The sequence below is a fragment of the Corylus avellana genome, chromosome ca5 (genome assembly GCF_901000735.1).
Source record: "Corylus avellana chromosome ca5, CavTom2PMs-1.0".
Taxonomy (NCBI): domain Eukaryota; kingdom Viridiplantae; phylum Streptophyta; class Magnoliopsida; order Fagales; family Betulaceae; genus Corylus; species Corylus avellana.
This window is the reverse complement of record NC_081545.1, coordinates 31284819-31309157: the sequence shown is the minus strand read 5'-3', so window position 1 is coordinate 31309157 and position 24339 is coordinate 31284819. Positions and strand designations below refer to the sequence as shown.

General features: G+C 36.3%; 3 protein-coding genes across 3 annotated transcripts; all 3 read left to right on the top strand.

Annotated features, from left to right (window-relative positions):
- Positions 1–1485: 1485 nt before the first annotated feature.
- LOC132182265 (AUGMIN subunit 5) lies at positions 1486–13802 on the top strand. The gene is made up of 10 exons (XM_059595450.1): positions 1486–2242; positions 2679–3218; positions 5236–5377; positions 5854–6012; positions 6408–6617; positions 7157–7342; positions 8877–9036; positions 10537–10732; positions 11140–11272; positions 13142–13802. The coding sequence occupies exons 1-10, from the start codon at positions 1728–1730 to the stop codon at positions 13268–13270; spliced, it is 2370 nt and encodes a 789-aa protein (XP_059451433.1). The 5' UTR covers positions 1486–1727; the 3' UTR covers positions 13271–13802.
- Positions 13803–17505: 3703 nt separating this feature from the next.
- On the top strand, positions 17506–19252 carry LOC132180927 (vegetative cell wall protein gp1-like). Its single transcript, XM_059593925.1, has 2 exons — positions 17506–17914; positions 18007–19252. The coding sequence occupies exons 1-2, from the start codon at positions 17752–17754 to the stop codon at positions 18993–18995; spliced, it is 1152 nt and encodes a 383-aa protein (XP_059449908.1). The 5' UTR covers positions 17506–17751; the 3' UTR covers positions 18996–19252.
- A 1225-nt stretch (positions 19253–20477) lies between these two features.
- On the top strand, positions 20478–24110 carry LOC132182710 (large ribosomal subunit protein eL8y-like). The gene is made up of 7 exons (XM_059596029.1): positions 20478–20635; positions 21334–21381; positions 21513–21714; positions 21977–22146; positions 22781–22909; positions 23036–23128; positions 23668–24110. The coding sequence occupies exons 1-7, from the start codon at positions 20633–20635 to the stop codon at positions 23797–23799; spliced, it is 777 nt and encodes a 258-aa protein (XP_059452012.1). The 5' UTR covers positions 20478–20632; the 3' UTR covers positions 23800–24110.
- The last annotated feature ends 229 nt before the right edge of the window (positions 24111–24339 follow it).

The window sequence follows — 24339 nt, the reverse complement described above, 5'->3', positions numbered from 1 at the left end:
TTCATCTTTATTTATTTTGTTTTCTGCTCTCTTTTTATTTATTTATTGGGACATAAGGTAGTCTAACATTTAAAAATATAATGGAGCACCTAATGATCACAATCAAATCAATGTTGAAGTTGCCACCCCATTGTGTTTTTAACAATAGGTTTAACCTCAACTTGAGGTGTAGGCTCGTGGTGTTCAACCATTTCATTTGCAGATTCTAAGAAAAAGTCACTTTCATTTAAAATATTGGTGAAGTAGGTGTCTTGGTGAGTTATTGAATCCATCCCTAAAATAAAAAAAACCTTATGGATCATCACAAGAGCCATTGATGATGGGTTATTATTAAAAAAAAAAAGAAAAGTAAAGATGCCAAAAGTTGAAACCCATCATAAACTAAAAGACTATTTACAATACCACCCAATAGATAAAACAAATCTATGTACACAACAACAATACCAGTACTGCACAAATAGTATCACATTATTGGAGCTTTGCAATTAGAGAAAAAAAAAATATATGTGAAAGAGATTAATTAACCAAAATAGAAAAATAGCTCAGGCAATTACAATGGGAAGGTGGAGGGTCAAAGACCAAACATAATAGCAGAATTTCCAATTGTCATGACAAGGCATATCAATGGGCAGAAAAAAGATACCTGAAACAAGAATTTGTAAAGAGTTTGAATGTGTTTTACAAAAGTAACACTCATCATTCATTCAGACAATATATCTTGTCAATCTTGATTCACCAATCAATGCTACATCAAGAACACATATTCCATAGTCATATTTATTATTCCACATGAATTTATAATTATGTCATAATAAATATGGAATAATCGTGGGTGGAAACTGACATAATCATGATTTCATAGGGAATAATAGATATGACATATTTATTTTTTATTCAGATCGAGTGCAATGAATTGTCAGTATTGTATGCAATACGGGTAGCTTGTTGCATTCGATTTCTATCTATTTGTTTTATGAGTAACTTTACTCTACATATTCACCAAGGTGTTTTAAGTAATTTTTTGTTTTTTTTATTTATTATTGTGGCTGACATGAGAAGTCAATTAAATTAAACACGTCATTTCAGCCGGTATAAAATGAATGTGAAAAATAGGTAGTTGCGAGTGACTTGACTATTTGCTGAACTAGCAAAAACCCTATTAGTAATTTAGAAAAAACATTCAAGTGACTTTTAAAGTGATAAAAAGTTATTGAGTGCTTCTTTATTTTTTAAATTATAGGAACCATTTTTAAACACGTACAAAATTAGGGTTTCAATTTTTCTATGTTATATAATTTTTGTTTTGTTCAAAAGACAACATGGTTTATAATATCATTTTTTTCTCGATTTATTTATTTGTTTATGAGTAATTCCAATTGGTTTAATCATATTTTCTTTTAACCTGAATATTTATTTATTTTTTGTTTGTTGGGTACTAATAACCGTAGAAGATAGTGTCTTAAATGAACCAATGTACGCGGTACATTCAAGAGCGGAACCTCCGATTTGAACTTTTAACAGCAAGTACGCCACCTAAGAAATTCAAATACGCTTTGGATTTTGCACATCGTCACAGTATCTGATCTCTGAGATTCAATACTATAGTAGCTCCGGAGACCAAGTTCGGATCGGGAAATTAGGGTTTATACACAATGCAGAGCTCATAGGCCTCGGTTCCTCACTATCACAATTCGGTGCGAGCCTAGGTAGTTTTTTCGGTGCCAGAAATGCAGAGCTCGTCGGGTTCGGCGGCCCAGCCGGAGGCCATACTGGAGTGGCTGCGGAAGGAGATGGGGTACAGGCCCTTGGGCCCGTACAGCGCGGCGAGCGGCAAGTCTCAGCTGCCCTCGACGGACGCCCTCCGCAAGATTTGCCGAGGGAACATGATCCCGGTCTGGAATTTCCTGATCGCGCGGGTGAAGTCGGAGAAGACGGTGGAGAACATTCGGAGGAACATCACGGTCCACGGGGGAGGTAGCGGTGGGGATAGCGGCGGTGGTGGCAAAGAGGAGGGTAGGAGTAGAGGGAGGAGGAAGGAGAAGGCCTCGGCGGCGGAGGAGGGATTGGGCGTCGTGGAGAGGAAGGAGGCAGCGTTGCTGGAGAGGGAAGCGGCTGCGAAGGAGGTGGAGAGGTTGAGGAATGTGGTGAGGAGGCAGAGGAAGGATTTGAGGGCCAAGATGCTGGAGGTTGCGAGGGAGGAGGCCGAGCGCAAGAGAATGCTCGACGAGCGTGCCAATTACAGGTTCGGGGGTTTGGAAAATCAGTGGCTATGTTTTGCTTCTATCTGTTTGTTGACTTTTGCGTGATTTGTAGTGTGTTTTGGTTCAAAGAAATAATAATTGTGTTGTTTTGATGAGGAACGAATTTGGAATATTGTGTCATTTGAACGATGTCGGTTCTTTTTAGTTAAGCGGTTATTATACGCATTGCGAATGCGAAGTTTATGTTACCACTGATATGACTATGTTTTGAAGAAGTAAACTTTGTTGTGAGAAAGTGCACGGAGTTTGTTGAAGTAGATGAGCAGTGATTACCATACACTGAATTGCGTAGGCCTTTTGTAAATGAGTCCAATATCGATATAGCGCATGTTACCTTTTTTTTTTGATGGTGTGTTTTAATAATTTGCTAACTAAACTCAATTCAACAGAGCTTATATTTGCTTACACATAATGCAGGCACAAGCAGGTGATGTTGAAGGCTTATGACCAACAGTGTGATGAAGCAGCAAAAATATTTGCAGAGTATCACAAACGTCTTTGTTACTATGTTAATCAAGCAAGGGATGCTCAAAGATTAAGTCTTGACTCTTCAGATGAAGTGATTAAAAGATTTGGTGACAGTGAGAAGGAAGCTGTGTATTCAACTGTTAAGGACAGTAAATCTGCGGATGACATGATTCTTATAGAAACAAACCGGGAGAGAAGTATCCGAAAGGCATGTGAATCTCTTGCAGCACGTATGATTGAAAAAATATGCAATTGTTTTCCTGCTTATGAAGGAAGTGGTATTCATTTGAATCCTCAATTGGAAGCAGCCAAGCTAGGTGTTGATTTTGATGGTGAAATACCTGACGAGGTTAGAGCTGTTATTGCAAATTGCTTGAAGAGTCCTCCTCAGTTGCTTCAAGCAATTACTGCATACACTTTAAGGCTGAAAACTCTAATTTCTAGAGAGATTGAGAAAATTGATGTTAGAGCTGATGCAGAAACTTTAAGGTATAAAATTACATTCTTATTGTTTTCAATTTGTGTTCATACGAATCTTCGCACTCTTTGTTCTACTTTGTTGATGTTTGACTATGGTTTTTTAGTTGGGGGTCTAGGGGTCTATTACTAGTCTTCTACTTAGTGCTACTTGTGTGAATCTCGGACCACTGATTGCCGACAAGATCATTCTTCTACTTAGTGCTACTTGTTTGAATATCAGACCACTGTTTGTTGATGAGGTTGTTGCTTGCCCTATTTTTGAACCATCAATTTTAATAGTTCACTTTAGAAAATAATTTGTTTGAGGTCTTCTTGAGTGATCATTTATAATGTTTGGAGTTCGAGAAATTAAATATATTTATTGGCTCATTTCCTCTGAAACCTTGTTTGAGAAAAGTAACTTTAAGATTTTAAATAGATGATCAAGCTTGGTTTGGTCTTGTATGGGGATTTTTATGTTTTACTGTAAGCAATCACATTTAAGTTTTTAGCACCCGCGTTTACAGCAATGCTTGGAGCAGGTTTTGATAGCTAGGATGGACTCTACATATCATTGAACTATAACTAGAATTTTAAGTATTTTGATAGTATATTTAAAATTGTTCCCGCCATTTCTCAACTATTTCTTCTCACATACCAATCTGGGTCAGCATAGTTTATGCTATTAGCTTAGATGGTTGCTAGAATAGATGTGAATGATTTTGAAATGGGTTGGATTAGAGGAAGGAGGAAGGTAGAGCAACAATCCACAACCAAGAGAGGAAGAAGGAAAAGGGAACGATGCTCTACCAAAATTGTCTTATCACAGATATTTTTTTTTTTTTTTATGAGTAATTCAATCTTCTTAGAACTGTAAAGGGGCGTAACCCAAGTACATAGGGAGTATAAAAAGAGAGACACCCAACTAGGTAGCAGAAAAACACAAATTCAAAAATTATAGAAAATTAGAAAAAAGAGAACTATTGTAGGCAACCATCCAAATATAGAGAGACTTGAACATGACAAATTTCTAATAAATATAGGTAGTTGTATAACAAGTCTTCTACTCCAAGCCAATAACTCTTAGTCTTCTTACTTAGCCACCTTAACATCTATGTAATTGTGTCATGGCTGCCAATTTGGCACTGCATCAAAGTTGTCTATTGATTTGAGCAGAGCTTTAAGGATGGGGATGTTGTATATCTGGGTTTGATATTTCAAAGGATTTTTTTATACCTGAGGGCAGCTTACGCGTTTAATGGTATTTCAATTAATAAAAAAAAGGGTTATTTCTTTTGCATCTATGTCAACGCAACCCTTTGAAGTATGTTCGTTTGTTAAAGGTCCTTCATTGGACATGTAATATTTTTTTGGTAAATAGGTAGGTAAAGTTGGACACAGGCTGTTAGCCAAGAGAGGTGCATTTGCTTTATGGGTCTTGGTGCCTATTTTTAACCTCCCTAAAAGGTAGTAGTTTCCATTCGTTTCTCTTTTGGCAGACATGGACTCTTTTTCTAGTCAACTATGTTTGTTTTCAGGTTATTCCAATAGTTTTATTGCTTTTCATTCTTTGCCAGAGGATTTCTCATCATTTTTGCATATAGTTCTTATTTTTTTTCCAATAAGTTCATATTATTACTGAAAAATGGTTTTCATTCTTGGCTCTTAAATTGTCGAGTTTTCATTAGTTAGTTGAGTTGTATCACAAATTTGATGGATTTTGTTACACAAATTTTTTTCCTTTAACGTTTCGTTTCATATTTTTGATATTGATGAATAGGATACATACTCTCATGTATGTATTGTTTTGGCATGATTTACTCCTTGCTTTGACTTGTTTCATCTTTTTTCCCTTTTGATTGCTTAAAATCATTATAATGATTTCATATACCATGTGTAAAATTTGTTCCCTTTTGTTTCATCTTTAATATCAAAGAGGCCTTTTGCTGGTGTAATGCTTTTTAAGCATCTACTGGTAAAGTTTCGGTCTCTTTAATCAATGTGCAAACACCTTTTAATGGACCAATACATTTTGATTGCTGAATAGGTACAAGTATGAGAACAACACAGTTATGGATGTTTCTTCTCCTGATGTGAACTCACCATTACACTATCAGCTTTATGGTAATGGAAAGATTGGAGGAGATATACCTTCTAGAGGAACTCAAAATCAACTTCTTGAAAGACAGGTACCTTTTTGTTTTTCATTTTAATTTTATGCGTTAGTTACTGCATAGTTAATTTATTAAAGCTTTATTGTTCGTTTGATCTGCAAACTATTTTGTTTTCCTCTCTTCGGACCTTGACTCGTTCTTTTATTAATATTGCAAGTAGTTATGTCTCTCTATCTGATCTTTTTTTTTTTGATAAGTAATGTTTCTCTATATGATCTTGTCAAGTGCATTGCTCTCTCTCTCTCTCTCTTCTTTTCTTCCTTGTTTTTCTTCATCCCAAATGAAAGCCCTCAATCTCATACATGTCAACGAAAATGGGTTTAAGCTGGTTTTAGAACCAGACTCGTACATTTTCTTAAAGTGCTTTGATTAGACTTTGCACTCTACTTTCTGCTTCTTCTTCATTTTCCCCCCCCCATTTTCTGATTTATGCTCAGTTGATGTCATTGGGAAGGTGTTTAATTGATTATGGTATTTTATCTTGTTCACAGAAAGCTCATGTTCAACAATTTTTGGCTACTGAAGATGCACTGAATAAAGCTGCTGAAGCTAGGGACTTGAGTCAAAAACTTGTAAAACGTTTGCTTGGAAGTAGTGATGCAGTTGTTGGAGGTGCATCACAGACTGTCGGCAGTCTTAGGCAATTCGAGGCAAGTCTTTGTGCATCTTATGTATTTCAGTTTAACAATAATCTGGGTGGAACAATGCTATGGTTGGAGATTTTTCGCTTGTGTCTTTGTTCTTATTCGTTGTTTGTTTAAAATATTTTATTTTGGTTAACTCAACTAATTAAGGTAATCAGGGTCAGTCACATGTATTCTTTGTCTACGATTATATCCTAGATAAAATACAATCTGCGTTGCTTCCCCATTTAATATTTCATTTTTTTCACACTCTACAAACTTGAATTAAATCTCTCTAAATCAGTCACTCTTCTCAAGAGTAGATATTGATAGTATCTGATTTTCAAGTTATATTTCTCCCCTTGGGGAAGTGGTTGATCATTGGACCGCATTTTTTATTATTTCTTGGTGTGTTGGTGCAGTTGGATGTTTGGACAAAGGAACGAGAAGTTACTGGGTTGAAGGCGAGCTTGAATACTCTAATGGCTGAAATACAGCGCTTGAATAAATTATGTGCGGAGAGGAAAGAAGCTGAAGATTCTTTGAAAAAAAAATGGAAGAAGATTGAAGAGTTTGATGCTCGTAGATCTGAACTGGAGACCATATATACTGCTCTATTAAAGGCTAACATGGTAAGATATCTCAACTTTAATCTTCTTGTAAAACCTGTTAATTAGTTCTATGTAGAGGCATTCATAGGGCATGTTTTGTTGTCTGATGAAAATTGGAGGGTTTAGTTTAATTTTAAATAGCACTTAAACATTCAAATTTGTGAATTTTTTTAAATGAAGCCATCAAATACAATTTATGCTGTAATTAGAACTACTAATTTGAGCTCAAATTTGTGATTAAATGGAAGCACACTTTCACTTTTCACAATAACTGGTGTAAAAATGGCCAATAGCCCCCATCTTCAGTTATGGATCTGTAGGTAAAATTATAGTTGGAAGTGAGAAGGGATAGTGCAAGCTTTCCAAGAAACGGTATCCAAAATGTGTAGTATCTTAGGCAGCCAATCATTTATGTATGCCTTTGTGATATAGTTATGTGGTAAAAGTAGAATATGGGTGGAACTTAGCATTTATGGCTGTTGTTTTCTTTAAGTTGAGCAGCATAAGTAAACAATTTGTTTTGTCATAGATAATTCTAAGGTGATTCAACAATCTTGTAGGATGCCGCTGCGTTTTGGAACCAGCAGCCATTAGCCGCAAGGGAGTATGCATCAAGCACTATAATTCCAGCATGCGCACTCGTTGTGGACATTTCAAATAGTGCAAAAGATCTTGTTGATAAAGAAGTTTCTGCTTTCTATCGAAGTCCTGATAATAGCCTCTACATGCTTCCATCAACCCCACAGGTTTGTGAAACTATGATAGAACAAGTTGTTGTTTGGGTTAGTTAACTATTTATCCCAAGTTTGTTTGCAGTCTTAGATTTTGGTAATTGTTGGTTTGATTGTTTTGTTTCGCTTTCTTTTTATTGGTATATTACTTGTGCATCCAGTGGGTCTTGAATTGACTCCACTCTCCATCCTTTTCTTATGAGAGGAGGAAGTACTATGAGCTAGCTAGCACTCAATGACTTGAGGTAAATTTGAATGCAATTCTTATTGTGAGCATGGATACCCGACATCTACTTTTTGTTGATTAGGGGTGCCATTTCAGAATCTGATGATGATTTCATTACAGATGACTACCATTGGCATTTATAACCACAATTTGAAGTTGCTCCTACGATCCTCTTCTTTTTTCTCTTTTTTTTTTTTTGGGGTGTATTAAGGATTACTAAGATTTGTTCATTCTTGTACCTTTACTTGTGAATGTGTCTGGTGCTATCTTTGTTCTCAATGCTGCCATAGTGCCTGTGATTGCTAGTGCTGCTTCACTCTTAAGTTCATATCAAAAGTTGCAACCCTAAAGCTTAAGATAGTTGGTAGTTGGTCGAGAGGTCCAACCAGTACATAATTTCATAACCACGCTCACACCAAACCTATGAGGGACTCATACTTCAACACCGCTCACGTGTTGGCCCAACGAAAACAGAATAAATCCAGTAGTACCATAGCCAGAGGGGCTCAACCAGCCTAATGAAATAGTGACAGATGCAATTGAACCAAGCATGTGGAGTCCAATAATAAACAAACCGCATCCATAACGTGTTGGAAATATCCGCCTTAAATGTTTAAGCTAGTTGGTTGAGTGGCCTAGTTTGTACTAAAACCATAACCAAGCTTGTATCTTAATGATGTGGGATTCATTCCACAACAAGAATTTATTGCTCAGAACTCCTGGACCTGTTTAAATACTAAATTAAAGAGTTCCAGTTTGGAGCCCCATTCCGAATTGGGTGGCACCCGATAATTGGAATGATGTGTAAAGGTTTAATGTGGCCCCTGTACGAGTATGACATGACAGGACAAGTCGAGAATTGCAATTTTCGTGGATTCTCCTCTTGAGATATATGTGGAACTAATGTTTTGAAATTTGTCTGCAATGCAGCAAGTTGCATGCTTCTTGTGGAGGTCTGGAAACCTATTATTCAATGTGTCTCACCTACCTAGTTTTAGTTGGTTCAAATACCATGTATGAAATTCTGTTAATTATGTGATATGTTGACATTCAAGTTGGATGTTGATAATGGTGTCACGGCCTATGTGAATGGATTTACTGATGACTACTAATAAGATAGATCTTGACACTATGATATCCTGTATGACATCTCTGTATGGGAAAGCCCTACTTCCTAATGTACTTACCCTGTGTGTGACTGCATATTTTTTGGGTTCAAATCTTTTATGCTTTTGAGATCATGAATTTTTTTCTCTGTAACAGCTTGCATCCATAAATTCTTGGACTTATTTTTGGCTTATTTTTTCAATAATTTTGCATCAGGCACTCTTAGAGTCTATGGGTGCTAATGGATCCACTGGACCTGAAGCTGTTGCTTCCGCAGAAAAGAATGCTGCTTTATTAACTGCAAAAGCTGGTGCCAGGGATCTATCTGCAATTCCATCAATATGCCGTGTTTCTTCTGCACTTCAATATCCTGCTGGTGAGTTTTTGGCCATCAACATCATGTTTTGCACAAAAGTACCAGTTGCCTCTTTCCTCCATTCATAGAAATCTTTCCTTAAAACTAAAATATCAAGGAGTCCTAGTTTGGAAATAAAAACTACTTGCTTATATTTTTTTTGTTCGCTAACTATGTACTAATTTTACTTTTTTCACGAATGGGTGGGATATACACTAGGTAAACCAACTTGACCCGCCAACTTTAGTTGCTTCTAGTATCTCAAGGATGTATAGTAACCAATCTTAATAACTAATTGTTAAAATATTAATTAAATTATTAAATCAACAATTTTCAATCAGCTTAAGCTTTTGAGATAATTGGTGATTTAACATAGTATTAGAGCAAAGATTTTGAGTTCGAACTTTGTCTCTGCCATTCACTTCCCATTTCAATTAAACATTTCACTTATTAAGGGGAAGTTTGAGCCCACATGTGAAGGAAAGTGTTAGAATATTAATTAGATGATTAAATCAATAATTTCCTATGACATTAAACTTTTGGGGTAAGTGGGGATTTAACACTAATGCAACAAAGACAAACATGCATGCAAACTAGTACATTTATATGTGACAAGACACTCATACCACACATGCTGCTGTCATATTCTTAATTGTCTAGTATATGTAAGGTAGAACATGGCTTGGATCAGTACATAATAAGAGCCAATGACTTAGTGCTGGTTTTACCAAGGGTAAATTAACTTTGTCTGACACAGTGTAGCCCTTAATACTCATCTGTGCCCACAGATTTACATGCACTCAGCACAAAATGGGTGCCGAATATGTCAAATGTTAAGTTGTTTCACGTACTTCTTTTTCTAGGATGTGCATAAGAAAAATTAAACTACATTGAACTCCCAGGTTTTGGAAATTCTTGGATTCTCCATAAGAGTTCTTATGAAATAGTATAAAAGAAGCACATATGGTTCATGTGGTCTGATCTACAGTTCTAAGTCTTAGGGAATTTTTTGTTGTTACTTTTTTTTTTTTGGTTAAATGTAGTATTGGTATTAAAAGGAAGTTGGTTGGAAAGGTCAATGTGGTAGGTTTTGGGGATGTTGCTTTTTGGAAGTTGGTTCTATTGGGCCTTGTGTGGTGTATTTGGAAGGAAAGAATGGATCAATGTTTTGAAGACTGTGAACAGACGATGGGAATCTAAAGGATTTTTTTCTAAAGACATTTTACCTTTGGACAATTGCCTCAAATATTTCTAGTTTTTGTGTTTTTCTTTACCTTTTTCTTCTTCTAGTTAGGTGTATCTCTTGTATATTTCATGTGCACTTGGGTTGTGCCTTCTGAGCTTTTTAATAAATTACTTTTACTTAGAAAAAAAGGGTGTGGGACTGCTTTGTTTAGAGGTTTTCAACTTCTTTGCTTTAGATTATTTTTAGGGCTTTAAATGCCCACTTGATGGCTCTCTGTCCATTTCTGATCCAAATCATGGTTTATGATCAACTGATAACTTTTACTTGATAATCAGGTTTGGAGGGTTCAGATGCTAGTTTAGCATCAGTGTTGGAGTCCCTTGAATTCTGTTTGAAACTTCGTGGTTCTGAGGCTAGTGTGTTGGAGGAGTTGGCAAAGGCAATAAATTTGGTTCATATACGGCAAGAACTTGTTGAAAGTGGTCATGCATTGTTGAACCATGCTTACCGTGCTCAACAAGAATATGACAGGTGAAGCTGAAAATGTCTTCTTGCTGAGAAAAGTTTCTTTTTTGCTTTAGCTGGCAGTTTCTCCCTCATTGAAATTAGTCTTCTCAATGAACTTGAATATTGTTTGAACCACCAATGACCTGGCAAGGTCTTTTACCAGTCTGGCTTTGTTTCAAATTTTTTTTTTTTTTGTCTCTGTGATCTGTATCTTTTGAGAGATGCAGTTAAGGCCTATTTATTTAAAATTCTTTGCCTTTCCTTGATCTTCTAAGTTCTACCTGGACCTGTCTACACAGCTCTTGTGCTATCTTGGAAATTGTTCTATATGATTGAGCAATTCGACTAAGTATGGTCACATATGCATTGCATTATCTGTGATTTTCTTTGCCTCTGTCTCTTTGTTAATATCCATTGACTACATCTTGCAGGACAACAAGTTATTGTTTGAATTTGGCTGCTGAACAAGAAAAGACTGTCGTGGAGAAATGGTTGCCTGAACTTAAGACTGCAGTTTTGAATGCTCAAAAGTCCTTGGAAGATTGTAAATACGTTGAGGGTTTGGTGAGTAAACTACCATCACTAGAAGTTAAATCATCGGTAGTAAACACTGCTTATATGTTCATAATACCTAAGGCACCCGTACACAGGAAGTTTACAAAAAGACCACCTAGAAAAAGAAAAAAAAAAAAACAAACAAACAAAAAACCCCCCACAGAAGCCCAAAAAGGACCCCAAGCGAAACCCCCCCACACGTTAGAACCCACCAAACTACAAGACACCCAACAACACAACCCAAACCCACTAAAACCCATGACCCCCGCAGAAAAAACTCCATCTCCTTCCCCCGCAACAACAAACAACAGATTGACCCACCGAACTGCTGACAAAACTGCACCCCATCAAGCGGTCTCCCCCATCAAACTCCCACCCCATTAGACCAAGAAACACCCAGAAACCACCACCAACCAATACTGCGCTGAAGATAAAACAAGCCCGTCGAACCAACAATCACCCGGAGAAGACACCATCGGAGAAACCCCCTCGTGTTTATTAGTTGAGAAAGGGCATGCCATAAATGGTTTTATGCATGTGCACAACTATATTAGCTCTGATATAAAAATTTTGGGTTGGGTGGCGCAGTAGATACATTGGTACAACTATTCCTGATAAACTCTCAAGTAACATATTCTTGGTTGTTGACAAAAAGGATATAGGCGTGATTAGTCAAAAAGTTTTAGACAAAATATGGGCTTTCATCTCCTTGTCCTTGCTCCCTAAACCAAGATTTTGGCTTTTATCTTGTGGAGCTCACTGTTGTTTTTACATTTCCAACAGTATAGGTATGTGAGTATTCTGAATTATTTTACTAGAATTTGAGCCCCTATAATCTAAATGGATCCCTTTTACAAATTACCTTTAAAAATATTGACTCAAAAAACATGTGTGCTTTCCAACACTGTGGGTAAAACTAACAAGAGTTTTCAACTGGGGACAGCATGGAACTTAACAATTGTTTGGTTTTGTTATCAAGCACTCTGAATTTGGAATAAATGATGTATGGTTTTCAGTTTTTAAATTGCTTTGTTTGTCCTTCTTTGCATGGCACAATTAGTTGCAGTTTTTTGATACAGTAATGGAGCCAGTTAAGAGTCATTTATGGAGATTCAAAACTCTAGACATGCTGTCTAAACACTATCTGACTGCTTTTCCTTGGGATTTGTTTGATTGCGTTATTGGAATCTTATTTTTCCATTATCCCAATCCTGTTTTCTGGGGAATTTTAGGGTGATAGGTAATATGTAAGAAGGAAGTTAAATGGCTGTTCTTCAAATGCTTATGGGAGGCAAAAAAATAATGCTTAATTCAAAATTGGATATTTCTTGAATTCAATTTTTAACATTCATGTTCGTACTTGTAAATCAGTTAGAAGACTTTTCTCATATTTACCTACCACTAAGAAGTGTTAGAACCTTCTTTTCTTGAGTCCCTTAAAAGCAGTTATCTCTTCCTCAAGCACTTTGAATTGTATGACTTTTGAAGCTATATGTTTAACTCCAACATGCCAGTTCATCATTCTTGAGTCTAGGTTTCAGGTAATCATGCTTGTTGGAGCTTGACACCTTTCTCTCTGGGCAAAAACAGCTTTATTTGTAACTTATTTGCAAGTGATGGGCAAAACTAGTATTCCATGTCAATGGTCTTTAGGCCAAGTGGGATCTCCTCCCTCCATATACAAGGGGTGGAGGGTAATGTCGCGTAGTCAATCGCATATGTGTGCATGAGTAACTACTGAAAATAAAATATTATTTATATTCCAGTTGCAGATGGTGGTGTATAATAGTGTTCTTGACTCTTTTCTTTTTGATTTTGTTCCTTATTTTGGATTTTTTTCTTTTCTTTAAATCCTTGTGTTCTGGTATGACATTGCAGCTTGATGAGTGGTGGGAGCAGCCAGCGTCAACCGTTGTTGACTGGGTTACAGTTGATGGGCAAAGTGTTGCTGCTTGGCATAATCATGTGAAGCAGCTTCTTGCATTTTATGATAAGGAGCTCTTGTGAATGAAATCTCTCTTTTGCCTATGTTTTTTCTTCCCCCAATTTCACGCCAACACGGAAAACTACATTGAACTGCAGCATGTTGGAAGCAGTGTGCAGTGCTGGTTAGCCTGTTGGAAGCAGTGTGCAGCGCCGGGTATACATCCTTTTACATGTGGTTTAATTTGGGGGAGATGGCAGTTGGGGCTTTTATTTTGTTTGTAGCTTGATATACGGCCAGACCAGTATTTTATCCTTTCCCCTATTAGCTTTGTACAGAATGGTTCTTCCTCAGGAAGATGTTTTTGTATCATAGGGTATTTAGAGTTCTTGGGTTTTGGGTGGGTTTTTTTTTTTTTTTTTGCCCTTTTGGGGTTTGATTAGTGCCATGTGATTCAATTGTAGTCATTTTTGTGTTTGTAATTTAAGTCTTACATGGTTATAATTGAAGTGGAAGGTGCACTGTTCAGGATCATTAAGGACAGAACTTTGTTTGAGTTTGTGTCATAATGTTGTATCCGGTTGATTTATTCTTAATAAATTGTTGCACATTGACATCAAATTAGAACAAACTTAAGTCTGCAAAAACTGGCACACGAGTGAAGAATTTAATCTAATTGATCACTGGAACTGGAACAGGAGATGATTGAGATGAAGATTCCCACGTCTTTCAGATTATTGGACTTTTAACTGAGCATTTCAGAGTATTTAACTAATTCATGCTTAAAGTATCTTTTGTATTTTGGTACGTATCTGGTGTTAAATCATGTGGGCATAAGTTGGAATTGGTCATGTTTAGATAATTACATATTACCACACGGTGAGCACGTTACAATGATGTTTAAAAGTTTTCAATGATGTGACACTGTATACACATTAAACGCAAGAAAACAATTTACATGGGAAAATAAATCTTTTCCATTTCAAACTATTTCACTGAACTTGTGCACGCGTTTAAGCTCCTTAGAAAATAACTAGCTATCATAAACACAACGGTACTGCTTTCTTACAAGTTTGCTACATGCTGAAAATAGAGGATTTAAATTTACAGGTTTGCTACATGCTGAAAAGAAAAAATTTAAATTTTTAATAATTTATTGTCTGAATTGCTAATAATTTAAACAACAAATGTGAGTTTTTATGGAGCTTACTTACTCTAACAAGTAGATAAGTTATCCGCTCATTCATAAGAACTCTCTTACATGTATTGCCCAAATTGCTAATCTTCACATATTTGGACAAGAAAACTTCTCTCATAATTTCATGTTATTACCTTTGTCCCTTTTTCTTTCGGCAAGAAATACAAAATTATCTACTAAACCTAACTAGCCTTTATAGCCGTCCGATAGAAAATATAGGGTCTATAGGGTCTCTTGTATTTATGCGCCTCCGTTTCTGAACTCATTTTTTTAATCAGTTAATCTTATTGAAGCCTCCAATTTTCCACATGGAAGTACAATGGCTGTGCCATGCCAGCTAGGGTTTGGAGCATGCGTTACAACATGCATTAAATAGTTTGTTAATGATTTTGTGAAAAAATGTTTTTGGTTTTGAAAATAAAAAAGCATTTTTAAAAAGTTACCCAGCGATATTATTTTACTTTTCCGATTGTGATTTTTGGGCATGTTAACATGTGCAGCTGTGTTATGGACCAATAACCATAGACAAAATATCAAGGTCAATTTTCATATGTTAACATCAATTTTGTACCTATCACTATCAAGGAACATTGAAAGAAGATTGATTGGGATATTCAACAAGGAGACATGGAATCCCTAATTGCTGAATACGTCTAAACTCGTCCGTGAATACCAGACGTGACCTAGTTGGCATGCCTTTTGAAACCCGTGATGAAGAGGTACTGTTATTTCAGAATTACACAAAACCTTCCCTTTTAAAGTTTCTTTAGTATGTCTCTTTTCTTTTTCTTCTTTGTTATCGGCACATAAGTAAATGATTTTGTAATATTTCTGAAATTTTCAGAGGATATATGTTAATCTATTGTCATCCAACTCTTTTTGCTCCTTTTTTTAGTATTGGTGAGCTTGTAGAGCTCACAATGCTCACCTAATTTGGTGGCTGCCCTCTTACGATACTCACCAAATTTTGTGAGCGTTGTAAGAGCTTATCAGATGTTTTTCTAAATTATTGAATTAGATGCAATTTATTTTGTTCTCATTTTAGCGTTCCGACTGTTCAAAATAACATTTAGCTAGCCAAATGAAAATGCAATAATAGGCACAAATCTCAAGATTTTTACAACCTTTAATCGAGTCGGCCCCTGGTATTTATTTTCGTATAAAATTTTCTTTTTAAAAATTATAAGAGAAAATGACATGAAACAAGTAATGCCAAGAGATAAATTTGTCATAGATAGGCTACTATTTTGCTTCTTTGTTGTTATGTGTGATCGTCTGAGCATAGGAATCAATCCCAACTCTCTTCTTTCTTCTTCTTTTTTGTTTTTTGTTTTGTTTTGTTTTTTTTGTTTTCTAAGATAGAATGTGGACTACCCAAATATCAAGGGCCTTGTGGGCTTAGCTGAGGGCCCATTCGCCCAAAGGTAGCTTCAACAATTCAACCCAGATCTATGGCCCAAACTCGCCTCCTCATTGTATACACCCCAAATGGTAATAATTCTAAAAGGAATGATATTACTAGTTTACCAACTTGCTCTATAAGAGAAAATGATTAGTTGGAAGCACTTCTTCAATGGAAATAATTTATGACACTTTTGTGCCTTGTATGTTTCGAACCCACTCAGAAAATAAACAATTTGTTAGAGGCATCAACCGAAGAGAATTAAATTATGTAGACATACCACTTTTGTATTAGTCACCTTGACTTTCGATACTTGCCTTATTAAACCCGCTTGCCAACTAAAGACAAAAACATCTGTAAGGGTAAAACGTTTACATCACAAGCATGCAAGCTACCAAGCGATCTCTCACCATTCTTGCTTACATTACTTACATTTTGTTCATATATCTTCTTGATTTCATCCTTATCAATTTAAGCATTGGATAAGGTTTTATTGTCACTCCCGACATGCCACTCTAATCATTGTACTTTTTATAAGTTTTCTATATCAGGGGTTCGATGTACGTAGTCGTTGTATCAACAGAATGCTTGCGCTACTTTTACTATGTGGAATAACTTTTAGACCAAGTAAGCATCTTGGAGTTTAATCACTCGGCTGGAAACTCATATGGATGGGCTGCTTGGCATTGATGTCAATCACATGATTTAGTTGAACTTTGTGAAGAAAATGTTGATGAAACCCAATCAATTTGGTTGCCTGGATTGAAATTCCTTCTCGGGCCTTTTCTTCTCGTGTACACAAAATTAATATGAATTTCGGGAAAAGTAATGTTAATTGTTATGTATCACACAAATGTCTAGCAGATTTTTTATAAAGCTAATGTGACATGGTCTAGTAGTTATTATTATTATTTTTTTAATTTTAATTTTAATTTTAATAAATACTGATTTAAAGACTATTAAATCTTGTCACGTGTGAAGGATACAATTGCCTTAAAAAAAAAAAAAAAAACTGTTTTAGCCCCTATGCAAAGTGCCTTGTAGCCTTGCGGTTAGCTGGTGTTAGGAACAACCTGAGCCATCTAGCTCTCTGCTAATTAATTCATCACAAAAGCCTGGGCTTAGATGCTAAAGTAGTTGAAAGGGTTTGAATAGTTCACAAGCTTACTGAGTCCCGGATTCGGACACCCTATTATTCTTAATTTTTGCAAACAAAATGGAACAAGAAAAAATAACAGAAGAGTCCATGACAGACAGTAAAAAGTCTGCTCAAATTACTAGTAATTTGGATGATAACAATGGAGATTCCAATCCCATACCGCCAAAAAAAAGAAGAAAAAAAAGGGGTATAGAAATAAAAGAAGGGATCCCATGTCAGGGGATCCCTGCCCACTGAGTCCCAACCTAAAAAGGCCTACAAAACACCAAGAGCCTAGCTTGTAGAAGGTTCGAGCTTATTGAGATCACATGAGTGTCATCTTTAGTACTATGAAATGAAGTGAAAGCTACAAGTGATTCCGCATAATTCTGAAGGTCGTTTAGTGCCTCCCTAGCCAGTTTCAATGTGAATGGCATAATCCCAACAAACACACGTTTCCCCAAACTACTTGTCATCAGTCGCTGTTTTTGAGACTCGTGAAGTTTGTGGCTACTCTATACATGTCTCGTGAACCAACAGTGACCCAACTATACCCCATTGGCATTTTTTGCACCAACAAAAGAACAAACTTCAATAAATTTTATGTAATCAAAGCAAGAATCACCAACTATAGGCCTCACTTTATATCTAACTCTCCCATCTCCTGCTTGCCTCTTCTCTACGTTACTGCTTCTAGTTTGTGGTTGACTGGTTTTTGCATGAATGACATAAAGAGGCTTTGTTGCTGAGGTTATATATAAAAGTAGAAAAGCTCCTAAATTTATTATGCTTCTTCTCTCTTAGAAGGTTTAGATCGATATATAGAATGTCTGTGTTTTTAGTTATATTCTTTCTGCTCTGTCTCGCATTTAATAGCCCTTCAGAGGCTAGGCCTGAGAAGAAGCTTCCATCTGCAGTTGTTGTTGGCACTGTCTACTGTGACACATGTTTCCAAGAGGATTTCTCAAAGACCAGCCACTTCATTTCAGGTTCATTTCAATAACTTCATCATCAATATATATATATTAAGGTAAGTTTTGGGATATTTTTAATAACTTTGTGGAGAAATAATTGAGTGCAGGTGCAACTGTTGCTGTAGAATGCAAAGATCATGGGAGTGCTTCAAGACAGAGTTTTAGGAAAGAAGTGAAAACAGATAAACATGGAGAATTCAAAGTCCATTTGCCTTTCTCAATAAGCAAACATGTGAAGAAAATTGAGGGATGTTCTGTCACATTAATCAGCAGCAGCGAGCCTTATTGTGCTGTGGCCTCAACAGCAACTTCATCTTCTCTCCATCTCAAGTCAAGAAAGCAAGGGACTCACATATTCTCAGCTGGGTTTTTCACCTTCAAGCCTCTAAAGCAGCCAAACCTCTGTAACCAAAAACCAAGCATTCAAGATTCCAAGGAACTCTCAATTCCTCCAACCGATGGTTCAGCAATTCTACCTCCAATTCAAGACTCAGCAGTCCCAGATCTTCCCCCCACCACAAATCATTACTTCCTTCCCCCTCTTCCTGGACTGCCTGGGCTTCCACCATTGCCACAACTCCCACCACTCCCACCACTTCCAGGACTTCCATTTCCACCTACTCCTGAAAAGACTACAAATTCAAAACCTGCTAAACCCTCACAAGATAAAAAGGAAGCCAACCCGGACCTTTTCTTTCCACCTCTTATACCAAATCCCTTCCAGCCACCTCCTCTTATCCCGAACCCATTCCAGCCACCTCCACTTTTGCCTAACCCATTTCAGCCTCCGCCAGCACCATTGATTCCTTTCCCCCCAATACCAGGTTTAACTCCACCACCAGCACCGTTGATTCCTATCCCACCAATACCAGGTTTAACTCCACCACCAGCACCATTGATTCCTATCCCACCAATACCAGGTTTAACTCCATCACCATCACCACCACCTCCACTTCTGCCATTCCCTTTCCCTCCAATATTCCCATTCCCCCATTCCCCACCACCACCAACCCCAACACCAACACCATCTCTCCCATTCCCTTTCCCTCCAATATTTCCATCCCCACCACCTTCTTCAAAGCATACTCCTCCTTAACTAATCCGAATCTACCCATCTACAACTCTCAAATAATACCTTTCCAATGTTGGTGATTTTTTTTTTTTTTTTTTAATGTAAATTCTAAGATTTGGAACTGCCAGAACAATGGAGTTGGATGTTTGTGGACTAGCTTGTAGTGTGCCTTTTTTCTCTTTTGTTTTTGTTCTAAGCGCACGTAGTATGTGTATTGTGAGTGACTAGGTTAATTGTGGGAGACTAAAATAATGTAATATTGGAATAAAGCTAAGGTTTCAGACATCACAGGCTTCGCGTCAAAATCACCGATAAATTAAAATTTAATAATGATAATCTTAAATTGAATAATAATTTTAAATTACACATTATATTTAGGATGACAAGAAATTTAGTCCTCCTTATATTATTATTCAATTATTTATATTAATGTAATTTTAGACGGTTTTTAAGCAAAACTTGTGATTTTTTTTTTTTTTTTGAATAAAATCTGATCTCATTCAAAAGAGTATCAAAGCCGGAGCTCTACATAACAAGAGCTAAATGCTCTAAATTGACTAAATCAAAAATACAATTAGGAGTTTTCCCAAGCCAAACCTTGTTTAAAAATTTTTTTGCTACCTCCTTCGCTAGTCTGTGTACAGCCATAGTTGATTCTCTCTTTATATGGCACACCTCCTAGCGCCCTTCAAGATTACTTTGGCATCATCAATGACCTGCCCATAACTATAGCTGCCCATAACAGAGATTGTGATTGAATGAGAATCCAATGCATTTTGGTTTCATTTATGAGAATTTATTACATTTTACCACCCCAAATTATTGCTCTTATTATAATGTTTTAACTCGACTTTCAATTTAGATGATAGGAGTTCTAGAATTTGAAAGGATTATCACAACATGCTTCTTAGCAAAGTTAATCACCTCTTTACTTGTATGAATATATTGGTAGTTCAAAGTTAAACCTTCAAGAATAAATTGGAGGCCGGTTTTGCAACATTTTTTTCAAAAAATTAGGGTATGTTTGAGACTGCGGTTTTAATAAGTGTGATTTTAAAAATTGCGTTCTTAAATATTATGTTTTTGAAATCGCTACTTTTTAAAATCGCAAAAGTGTTTAGTAAAACATATTAAAAAGTAATTTTTTATTAAATATTTATCATGTGAAATTTTAATTTTGGTTTAAATTCACGCTTTTTTAAATAAGCACCCATTGAACTACTTAGGGAAATCGCAGATTTTTTTTTTCTATTTTAAATTTAGTATTTTTTAAATCATAATGCCAAACACCTTATTTTTTACAATATCTTTTAAAAACACAAATTATTCTTACAAAATCGTAATCCCAACCCACAGTCACCGAGCTCAGGAAATTCCGAAATTTCCAAAAATCCCGAGCGTTTTCCAATAACGCAAAAACAAAAAGGAAAAAATTGGAGGCCGGTTTTGCAAAACACGAAAGCATGCGCTGATGCGCATAGGCATAGGCGTACTAGCGCATTAAAAGATCGAACTTGTAATAAGTAAAAGTTACAAGTGCTTATCGCAAAATAGAACTTTAAGGGCTTAGCATCGCGACGGAGAAAATTGTCAGAGCCTTCTCCCTTCCCTTTCTCGGCCTCCGTCAACGTACCAACTAGGCTTTGCAGTCAGGCACCACCATGGTAATATTATTCTTTTTTGAGTGACATATAAGTTTATGCCCATTGTTGTCCCCTTAAAATTCCAGAAGATTCATGTACCTAATATCATTGAAATTATTGGGATGCAAGCATGCTTAACAATCAAGCAAAATCGGGGGATTATTATCACTTTTATACATAATGAATTGTTGAAGTTACACATGCAGAGCTCTGTATTCACTTTCATTTACTTGTCATCGAAAATTTACAAAATGGGTTGTTGGAAGTTGGTCTTTTCCATAGGCTTCAGTCATCAGATTTGCAAAGGGTTAGCTTAGCTTGGAGAGTATCAAATACTTGGGTGGGCCTCTCTTTGATTCAATATTGAAGGAAAATTATAGGCATATCTTTAGTGGGGTAGTTGTTTTGGGAGAACCAGATGTATGCTATGACTGAAAATTTGTGATGATTTGTCTCGTGATGAGTGGAGGTTTGCTTCTCTCATTTGCTTACTCAAACTGAAATTGTAACGAGACTGCAAAACTCGGATATTATGCATACTGGACCACTAAGTACATGGTATTGACCGTTTTTACAATGAAGTTTGTTGAAATGTTTACCAAAGGAGTAAGTATGTGTACTTTGTGTTTATTGGAACAGTACAACTGTTTCCATCAAGGTCATTTGTTGTTTACTCTTTTTTTTTTTTTTTTTTTGACTTTTGTTTATAATTTTCATAGGCTCCCAAAAGAGGTGGGAAAGCCCCAATAGCAGCAAAGAAGAAACCTGTAAGTAACTCTCTCTCTCTCTCTCTCTTCAAGTGTTAAGAAATTCTCCTGTTTAGAGGACTTGGATGTGACTATCTTTTATTGAATATAAGTTTCTCTGCTTTTCCATTAATTAACACTGGAAATTACAGGAAAAGGTTGTGAACCCTTTGTTTGAGAAGCGGTCGAAGCAATTCGGCGTTGGTGGTGCATTACCACCAAAGAGAGATTTGACAAGATTTGTCAAATGGCCACATGTTGTTCGTATTCAGAGGAAAAGGAGGATCTTGAAGCAACGCTTGAAAGTCCCTCCTGCTATAAACCAGTTCACAAAAGCGCTTGACAAGAACCTTGGTATTGGTTTTAGAGCACTTTCTTATTTTGGCTCAATACATTATGGTAGCCATGTGAAAAATGGTGCAATTTTGGTACAAATAAAAATGGCATGCGAGTGTTATATGAGTAACTACAATAAAATGGGATGTGAGTGTTGTATGAGTAACTTCTATAGACTTGTCAGTGTCATGGTATATGAGTTTACATGGTATTATGTTGTATTAAAGCAAGTATTTCTGGAGCCGGATATTCAACTTCTTTGGCATTCTATGTTGCACAGCTACAAACCTTTTTAAGTTGTTGCTCAAATATAGACCTGAGGACAAAGCTGCTAAGAAGGAAAGACTTCTAAAAAGAGCACAAGCTGAAGCCGAGGGGAAGAGTGTGGAGGCAAAGAAACCCATTGTTGTTAAGTATGGCCTTAATCATGTTACATACCTCATTGAGCAGGTATTTTTAAGTAATTGGCTGTTGTGTTCTTTATTATTTAATTTTTAGCTAGCTTCATAGATTATAGTGCATGATGAGTCTCTTTGGCTTTAAGCTTTTCATATTGACCTCTGCGGCTAGATGGGTTTTGTGGGATACAGCAATTCTTTAAGATGTCTTGGAAAAATGGAATTCTGTTCATTACTTTTAATCTTGAGTAATGCTAAACACACTCACACTTCTCCATACCCCTTTCCACTCACCCTTAGGTGGCTTTTAAAATCACCGTTAGATTAAAATCCAATAAAGATCTGTTCCAAATTCAATGATGGTGTTAAAAACCACCTAAGCGTGTGTGAAAATGGGTGTGAGGAAGAGGGAGTGTGTGTAGCATTACTCCTTAATCTTTATCTTTCTTTGCCCCTTTTTCAATGACGACCCATATGCTTGATGGATACCTATCTGGTTTCTAATCATTGATTCCTCCCTTTACTCCTATAAGATTCATCTTTCACCATTTTGTTGGATCCCTCATGTTACCACTATGTAATTTCAGCTTGGATTGCCAGCATTTGCATGCTAGTGTATTAGTCAACTTCATTCTTCAATAGGTTGTACATTCTTCTGAAAAAAAAAAAAAATTTAATCCATGTAGAACAAGGCCCAGTTGGTGGTTATTGCTCATGATGTTGACCCAATTGAGCTTGTTGTTTGGTTGCCTGCCTTGTGCCGGAAAATGGAGGTCCCTTATGCAATTGTGAAGGGCAAGTCTCGGCTTGGAGCGGTGATTTTTCTACTCTTTTTCTTCAATGCAATTATTATTTCTCATATAAAGTAAATTGTCTCAGTTATGCAGGTTTGAATCACTGACTCTATCTATGGCTGGCTTATGATATCTCTTCTTAAACAGATTGTACATAAGAAGACAGCTGCAGCTTTGTGCCTTACATCCGTGAAGAATGAAGATAAATTGGAATTTAGTAAGATTTTGGAGGCAGTAAAGGTAATAGTCTATGATGAATGGTGGCAAGACAGATTTTATTTTATTCTTCTCTTTTCCTCTAGGCTTTGGGAACTAGACCGTATGAAACAATTTTAGAGAAAGTTTCACTACTTTCAAGGACAAAGTATCATACTTTATTGGTTAATAAGGTAGTGATTTTATGTGAGTTATGTGATTAGCGAATACTGCAAGTTCTCAAATTACTCATCTTGCTGACCTTTATCTAATAAGTAATGTCAGAAACCACATTTTAATTCCTCTACTATCCTAACCCGTTGACGTGACAATGTTAATCAGCCCTTAGTTTTTTTTTTTTTTATAAAAAAAAACATGGGCTGATTGGCATTGTCACGTTATTATGTTGGATAGTAAATAAAAATGTGGTTTCGAACATTACTCATATCTAGTAGGATTGATCCCCCGTCTCTTGCATCATTTCATTTATTATTAGTAATGTAACGATTGTTGCGTAAAATCTCTCATCTTTTCATTTTTCTTATAAATACCAGGCTAATTTTCATTTTTCTTATAAATACCAGGCTAACTTTAATGACAAGTATGATGAATATCGAAAGAAATGGGGAGGTGGCATCATGGGTACCAAATCCCAGGCCAAGACCAAAGCAAAGGAGAAACTGCTTGCCAAAGAGGCTGCACAAAGATTGTCTTAAGCTTGGACGCTTAACGAGCAGAATGATGATTTGACCCTGGGAAAGAAAACAATATCAACTATCAAGACGATCTTTGCATGTTTTCACTTTTTTTTTTTGGTGTGTTCATTGTTTTATGTGTCATTTCCGATAAGTTTTGTACTAATTGTTTAGCTAAATCTTGGTTAAATTATTATTGTTTGTTTGGTTGGAGAAAGGAGATTTTTACAGCCTTGAGTAGATGATCTGTAGACATTATATATGGTGTGTATCCGTCCAAAGGTAATGTATAAGACATGATATCTCCATCCAATAATGAGGTTTGTCAATCATCGCTTGCATAACAGGAAGTGTATGTATGTGGGGTTTCTTTGAAAATGATTGAAAAAGTATTCTAGTTTTGGGAGTGAAAATACTAAGAGAAAAAGGGTTGAGAGTTGTAAAATGCAAGGTTGCTTTGGGGGCTGCTGTGTATCATATTTTGCTGCAAAGGAATCATATAATTTTTGGAGGGCGAGTTCGTTCAAAAGAGAATATATTGAAGATCATGTCATGGGATGT